The sequence below is a fragment of the Kryptolebias marmoratus genome, linkage group LG11 (genome assembly GCF_001649575.2).
Source record: "Kryptolebias marmoratus isolate JLee-2015 linkage group LG11, ASM164957v2, whole genome shotgun sequence".
NCBI classification, from domain to species: Eukaryota; Metazoa; Chordata; class Actinopteri; order Cyprinodontiformes; family Rivulidae; genus Kryptolebias; species Kryptolebias marmoratus.
The window spans coordinates 27,679,935-27,687,932 of record NC_051440.1 but is presented as its reverse complement, the minus strand read 5'-3'; the positions used below and the strand labels follow the sequence as shown (position 1 = coordinate 27,687,932).

At 44.7% G+C, this 7,998-nt stretch overlaps 1 protein-coding gene across 1 annotated transcript; it reads right to left on the bottom strand.

Moving 5' to 3' along the window:
- Positions 1-4,014: 4,014 nt before the first annotated feature.
- LOC108250186 (ankyrin repeat domain-containing protein 34A) lies at positions 4,015-6,838 on the bottom strand. The gene has a single exon (XM_017439944.3). It carries the CDS (start codon positions 6,762-6,764, stop codon positions 5,157-5,159), a length of 1,608 nt encoding a protein of 535 aa, XP_017295433.1. The 5' UTR covers positions 6,765-6,838; the 3' UTR covers positions 4,015-5,156.
- Between the last annotated feature and the right edge of the window lie 1,160 nt (positions 6,839-7,998).

Below are 7,998 nucleotides of genomic sequence, written 5' to 3'. Positions count from 1 at the left end.
GTACGCCATGATCCTGAGGTCAAAGGTGGCCGACCTGAGGGCGAGGAAACAGGAATCAGCCTTTAAATGAATTCACAGTTAGGTTAAACAAGAATATAAGCTTATTTCTCCTTATGCTTGATAAATAATCTACTTTACACAAATACAAACAAACAAAACTAAAAATAAACCATAAACATGTGACTGATGTTGACAGAAAACAGCTTGAAACGATGGAAGTGACATTTTCTGAGCTGAAACTGAGACGTTTCAGCTAAAGTGGCTAAAACATAAAAACTTGACGGTAAAAGGTAAAATCTGAATGAAGATTTGAATGTATCAGGTGGCAGATGTCAGCAGAAATATCTGAAATGAATAAAAGGTGGTCGTGTGTGGATTATTATATAACTGTAGCACCTTCCACTGCGTGTTATGTTCGTCTGACACGGGAGGCGGATGGATTCTTAAACGACTGGAAACGTTGGGAGCTGCGATGCTGGCGGCAGACGGAGAGCCCTCCACCTGCGGGCTCCCTGACGGCAGATTATCACAGGTGATTCAGGAAGAATCAAACAGGAAGTGAGTCGGAATAATCCACAAGTTCGACAGCCGTGATCTCAGAGAGTAAAGTTTAATCAAACTGATGGGAACTAAAAATACCAACTGAAGGAGGGAAAACACAGATATGTGAGTGAAATTTTTATAGTTTTGAATAGATTTAACTCTGATTACAAATATATTTCCCATAGAAACACACGGAGATCTCTTTGAAATCTGCTTCTGTTTCTGTCTTCTTGGGTTTCAGCTACTGTTCTGCTAAAAATAGCTTTTAGCTAATCTTATGATATTTTTAGCTTGTAGTGTTTTGCTTCTCTTAGGTTCTTCGGCTACTTTCAGCGGTCATTTGGCTCGCAGCGTTTCTCGAGTTTTTTAAAGTTAAATCTGGTTCCAGCCTCGCTGCTTCTGGATCTCAGAGGTTCTGGATCAGCAGGTTCTGTGTTAACACAACGCCAGGGCGGAAAGACATCAGCAATGACCTCACAGAATCAATCTGGGAAGGGTCAAAGGTCATTTGGAGTCCATCGTTCTACAAAGAGAAGGATTATTTACAAAAGGAGGCATTTAAGACAGCTGCTGATCTTCACCCTGAAGGTCAGACCGTGCAGTGAGCTCCACCTCAGACTCTACAGGCCTCAGTTAGCAGGTCAAAGGTCAAAGGTTAAAGCCTCTTCTCTCTAAAAACAACATGGCAGCTCAGACTTCTGGAGCAGAACCAGAGCAGAGGACAGATGTTTACCCAGAATGCACTGCAGCTGTCAGCACGGTGGTGGAGGGCTGATGGTTTGGGCTGATTCTGGAGTCAGATGTGAGGCCATCTGTCCNGGACGTTCACAGAAACTGTAAACTGAATCAAGTCTTTCACCGGTTTATTCATAATTTTCAGTTTGTTGTAATAAAAAACATGAAACTTGGGCTGAAGGAACCTGGCTCAGCTTGGACCTGTCCTGCAGCGCCTCCTGGGTTTGGACGCCTGACATGAAGGACGGCACAGATGCAGCAGGTTTTGGATCAGATTCTCCATATAACTTCTTTGGAATGTCTAAAACAATAAACCAACATTAGATTGAAGTTTATCTGAATAGGAACACATCCAGCTGTAAAAGGAGATAATTAGAATTCAGAGCGCGCAGCAGGAAGTTACCTCCACGTAGGAGGTTCTGTTTTTATTAGTGTTGGTTCAGCTGTATATCTGTCGGTTACCAAGATTCCTTAATAATAATGAACAGATTGATTTAATTTTCAGTAAATATTCTTGTTGTCACAAAAAATGATAACATTTTGGTAGTGATCTATATTACGATCCGGATCCTACAATTCTTTCAGACCCGATGGTTTTACTGGAGGTTTGCTCTCAGTGCTTCTGATTTCCCTCACCAGAGAGGTTCTGTCTGTCTGACAGTCCCTGTGTCTGTCTGTCCCCCTGACTGTCCCTGTGTCTGTCTGTCCCCCTGACTGTCCCTGTGTCTGTCTGTCCCCCTGACTGTCCCTCTGTCTGTCTGTCTGTCTGTCTGTCTGTCCCCCTGACTGTCCCTGTGTCTGTCTGTCCCTCTGTCTGTCTGTCTGACTGTCTGTCTGTCTGTCCCTCTGTCTGTCTGTCTGTCCCTCTGTCTGTCTGACTGTCCCTCTGTCTGACTGTCCTTCTGTCTGTCTGTCTGTCCCTCTGTCTGACTGTCCTTCTGTCTGTCTGTCTGTCCCTCTGTCTGTCTGACTGTCCCTCTGTCTGACTGTCCCTCTATCTGTCTGTCTGTCTGTGCACAAGATTACTCAAAAACTTCTGATCAGATTGTCATGAAGTTTTCAGGAAACATCAAACTTGGTACAAAAACAAAGTGATTAAATTTTGGTGCTGATCCAATTAAAGGTCGAGGTCAGAGGTCAGCCCGGGCTCTAACTCTGCAGCTGGATCACAGGAATGTTAAACTCACAGCTGGACAGCTTGTGGGTGATCACAATAGATTTAAAGGTCATGGGGTCAAAGGTCAATATCACAGTTGACCGAGTGCTCTAACTCTGTAACAGTGTAATGTAGGAATGTCAAAGTTCACAGCTGGACACCTCAGGGGTCAAACATGATGCCTGTTGATTTCAAGGTCCATGGGGTCAAAGGTCAAGGTCCCAGGTAACCCCTTTGTTTAAAAACTTGTCTGTGCTCCTACATGTAACCCTTTTGTTTCCTGTTTCACATATCTTCATTCAGAAACAGAAAAACGTGCAGCTGGAGAACTCTGGAGACTTCTGTGCAAATTGTGCAAAATGTCAACATGGAACAGAAGTTCAGAAGTGTCAGGAACTCCATGAGAAAGGAACCTGGAACAGGAGAAATGCTGTAACATGGAGGAGAAATTTATTAACTTTTGTTTTGTTTTGAATTAAACTGTAAAAACAATCATTCGGTTTGGATATGAAGCGTCCCTTTAGGAAGCAGAACTGTTTTATTACTGAACCTCTTTAACGAATGAGGAAGTGTTTCAGAGGCCACGATTAAATGAGATTAAATTAGATCAAAGGAAGCCCTCCTGACTTTTATCTTTTACATTAAACCTGAGAACCTGTCACTGATCAGAGGTCATGACCCTAAAAACAGGTGATGTCAGCTGGGCTGTTTCGAACAGGAGCATCAGGTTTAAAAAGGATCTCCTGAGCCGTTTGTTCACCTCCAGAGCAAAAAGAAAGAAAATGTTACAAAATACTGAAGATGGAAATAGTTATTTATGGTTGAATGAGGTGGAGTCAAAGAACTCACAGATGAATCTGTGACATAAAAAATGCAGCAAAAATAAAGTATATATATATATATATACTGGAGGATGGGATGTTTTTGATCAGGAAGACGTCTGAGACGTTGATCTGGTCTCCGATCAGAGGAAACCATCGTTACTTCACAGGAAATAAGTTCAGCATCACAGAAATATTGTTTCATTACCTCTGCACATATAAAACTTTTCTGAGCTCATTTGATCTCTAAATGAAACTTTTTGTTTCAAATTAAAGTCTGAGATTAAACCAACACTCGAGTAAGTCTTGCAGCATCATGTGAACCTGGTGAGAGCAGCAGGAATTCCCTCCGATAAACTGATGTCTTCTGTCTTCAACATTCATTTTACTTTCATAAAGAAAAATGGATGTCAGGGGGATTGTTCCTGTTTCATTGTTTTTTCATCATTTAAACTGCAGGTTAGGAAAACAATCCTGTTGAGCAGTCAGTATCTTACCTGCAGCAGTTAGTGACCTCAGTTCAGAGGATCAGAACAAAATTTATCATGAAAGAGTCGAGCTAACAGCTAACTGGAACCATTCAAGAAACAAAGATCCAGCATCTGAGACAACTCAAACCTTAACAGCCATTCATCCATCTTCTATCTCTTATCTGGGGTCGGGTCATGGGGGCAACAGGTCCAGGAGAGAAACCCAGACCTCCCTCTCCCCAGTGATCCTCTCCAGCTCCTCCTGGAGGATCCTAAGATGTTCCCAGGCCAGAGAGGAGTTCTGGGTCTGCCCTAAAGTCTCTTCCCAGTGGGACATGCCTGAAAAATCTCCAAAGGGAGTCATCCAGGAGGCGTCCTAATCAGATTTCCGATTTAAAAACATGGCCTCAGACTTCGAGGAGCTGACTCTCATGCCAACCACTTCACATTCAGCTGTGATCCATCCCAGTACATGCTGAAGGTCATTGCCTAAAGCAGGGGTCACACCTGATCTGAATCAATGGGTGATTAACAGGCTTCTGCAGAACATGAAGAGGTGATTTAACCATGAATCAGGTGTGTTGGAGCAGAGAAACAAGGAGACCCCTGGCCTAAAGGGACCTACATAACCACATCATCTGCTAAAAGCAGAGAAGAGACCCTGAAGTTCATAAACCAGACGCCTCGAGATCCTGTCCATGAACACCACAACTACTGCTTTGGTTGTACAGGGACAAAGCTTAACAGTTGGAATGAAAGCTGCAGCTGTTTTACATCACGTCATAAGACAAATGTTCACATCTTTATTTCCTCATTTGAACAATGTTCATGTTGCTAATACTAACTGTAGCTGCTAAAACAACCTGCATCATACAGAAATACTTTGATCTGCCCCGAAAAAGACTTGTTTGTGTTTTTGTGATTGTTTGTCACTTTGGGATCAAAAGAACACGTCCCAGTCGACAGACTCGGTGTACGCAGTCCTGTGTAGCAACATGAACACTCTTCAGCTAAAAAAACAAGCAAAAATCAAATGTTATATAAATATACTGAATTGACTCTCCCTGCTTTCAAACCTTTGACTTTAAGATGATTTAAAAGGTGGAACTTCCCTGAATGGTTCCTTCTCTGCTAGATCCTAGCTCTTAGCTGCTAGCTGCTAGCTCAGCTTCTCCATGATAAATTTCTCTTTGATTCTGCAAGCTCAGATCGCTCTGAATGAAACATTTTTCCTTTAAGAACCTCACATAAAAACTGCCGTCTATATGTGTAGATCCCCTTAGAGACCAGAACCTGGCAGCTCCCCTCAGAGACCAGAACCTAGTGTTAATGTGATGGGACCAGAGATGGTCTAACACAGAGCACTGACAGTAAATTGCTGCTCTAATGAGTCCGATGCAGCTACCCATCATGCTTTGCTCCGTTCTCTCATCAGTCCCCGTTGGACTCTGAGACCTTCTCGGCCAGGATCTCCTGGAAAGTGGAAAGCTGCTTCATCTGTTCTGTCTGCATTGAATGTCTTCTCATCAACTTTTTCTTCATCTTGAACTCGGGGCCACGTTTAGGCGAGGTTGGGGCCACTGGAACCAGGATCTTGTGTCCTGAGTGAACGGGAGATGTGGGCTTGCCATTGGCCCGGATATCAGGAATGGGTCTTTGAGGATTCACATTGAGTGGCGGCAAGAAGCCGGGTCTGGTGTGGGAGATGTGGTCCAGCAGCAAGGTCCCAGAACCTCGACGCTCTAGGAGACCTGGGGGACGCCGGCGCATGGTGATAGGGGACACGGAGTTGGGGATGTTCTCCAGAGACTCCCTAGAGGAGCTGGTTACCAGGGACAATGGGGAAGCATTGTACCTCCTGCGCTCCACAGACATCCGCCCAGAGTCTGGAGATCCAGGGATGGACTCTGGAGAGAGGTGGGTGTCTGACTCATAGTGCTCCATACGGATGAGTTTGGGGTGAGTTAGAACTCGGGTCCCTACTGCCCCGGCCCCCCCAGCGTTCTCCTGGGGCTCTGGAGCTGTATTTCTGCGGTACAAGATTTGGTGCTGCTGAACTTTGTCAGCCCAGGATGAAGCAGAAAGGCCTGCACAGTCCTCAGAGCAGGACCGGTCGATAGGTTTGGGAGAACAAGGGTCATGGGTCTCAATGCTGTGTCTCCGTGACAACAGAGGTCTGACTGGTTCTGAGATAGACAGACCATTAATTTCAGTGGACACCCTACTCAGGTCACTGCTGACTTCTTCCTCCAGATCTTGGTTCAGCTGGTCCTGAGGAACTCCACTCAGAACTGAAGGTGCCACCAGGCCCCAGGGCTCTGAGTTCAGCCTCTTCAGCAGCTTCCGCGGAAGTAGCCTCTTCTCACCTGGAGGTCGAGCAGAAGGTAAAGGTAACGCTGAGGTAAGTGCAAAATTGAAGATCCCCTCTTGGTCTTTGGTCTTGGTTCCTGCAGGCGAGGAGGTTCCGATCTCCACCTCTGAAGGTGACATGCACGCGGGAGACAGTTTGTCCTCAATGCCTGGGGAAGGTGGTGAGTTTAGGTACTGTTTGGTTTTCTTGGTGCCTGACGGAGATGTGTCAGTGGTGATGATGATCACCTCTTTACCTCTGGCCTTGCAGGCATCCAGGAGCACCTGCAGGGTCTCGCGGTCTCCTGTGTTGATAGCGTGGACGAGGGCAGAGGCACCGGAGTAGTCTTTGAGGCTTGGATCAGCTTTGTTTTCAAGCAACAGAGACACCACTTCTTTCCCTGCTTGCTTTGCACAAGCGTGCATCAGTGCTGTGCGTCCAGTTTTGTCTGGGATGTTTGGGTCAGCTCCTTTTTCCAGCAGGTACCGGACCATCCTCTGCCGGGTCTGCGGGTCGTCGTAGCTTGCCAAGCAGGCAGCAGAGATGGGTGTCTCCCCGCGCTCGTTGCCCTCATTGATGTAGGCACCACCCTCGAGCAGCAGACGGGCGAGGCGCAGCTTTCCCTGGAAGACGGCTTTGAGGAGAGCATTCCCCTCTGTCTGCAGGGGTCCTTCATCTCCCATGATCATTTGCCTTTCCTCAGACCTTCAGCCCACTGGAAGCTCACTTAATGCTGACTGACCATCATCTGTGATAAGTCACATGACCTGCAGAGGAAACACACCCAGATTAGTCTGCCGGAGAGAAATGATGGCACGTGATTGGCTGATGCTTTGATATTTTGAGACATCAACAAAGGTCAAAGCAGAGTTTTAAAATGTATGCCAGTTAAAGTACAAAAATAGCCAAAACAGAATTTTGCTTCATGACTTTATCTGTTAATATTTATTCATTTTAAGCTGCAACAAATGAACGTTGTGAGGACCTTTCTGAGCCCTCCTTATAACTGGATCCTGCCATTAAAAAAGCATAGGAGTCACTTTCTAATGGCAGTACCTATTATTCATCATGAGACGGGTCTCTTAACCTTGTTTTTCTTCCTCTGTCAACTTTAATGCAGCCTGAACAAATAAAATATATATTATATTGAGGGGCTTGGCCACGAGATATGTGCTATTACTTTCAGTGGCATTTGAAGTTCCCATGTTGTTGTAACTCACAAATAATTACACCTAAAAAACCCAATAAAAAATAACTTGATAAAATTCCTAAAAATGTTATGAATGTTATGCCACTTGGTTAGTAATTTCCTCACCATTTTGAAAAGGGTTGAATTAAAAAGTTGATCAGTTGTAGATTTACCACCAATTATTTGTTTAATAAATTTTTCATAAAAACCGTCCAGTGATTGATCACATATTTTGCTAACTGACATTATACGCAACGGTTTAAGGCAAAGTTTTAAACAAAAAACTGAAGGATCTGTTAGTAACTAATGGATCACTAACTAATGGGTCAGTAACTAATGGATCAGTAACTAATGGNACAGAACGGTCCAGAACCAGAACCAGAACCTCAGAGAGCTGAGCAGAAACGCTGGAAAGAAGAGTGGGCCACAACTCCTCCACAACCACGAGAGAGACAACCAGGAAACCCACTGCTGGAGGAGGTTCTGCTGGGTCCAGTTTTGGTTTTTGTTTAATAAAGAATGACGCGGTGGTTCTGAACACTCATTTTAAAACCCGATAAAGATCGGATCAGTTTCAGATGATTCTTATCATCCTGTCAGAGGGGGGGCTTTTAAAAACTCCACAGTAAATGGCCTCAGTCATAGCCAGGATTAATTGACACACACACACACAGAAACCACACAAAAACCACACACACACACACAGTCTCATGAACCAGATCAAAGCCAAACCA

What these genes read in the sequence shown, in the direction of transcription:
- LOC108250186 (XM_017439944.3), bottom strand. Translation starts at nt 6,764, where the DNA reads ATGATCATGGGAGATGAAGGACCCCTGCAGACAGAGGGGAATGCTCTC.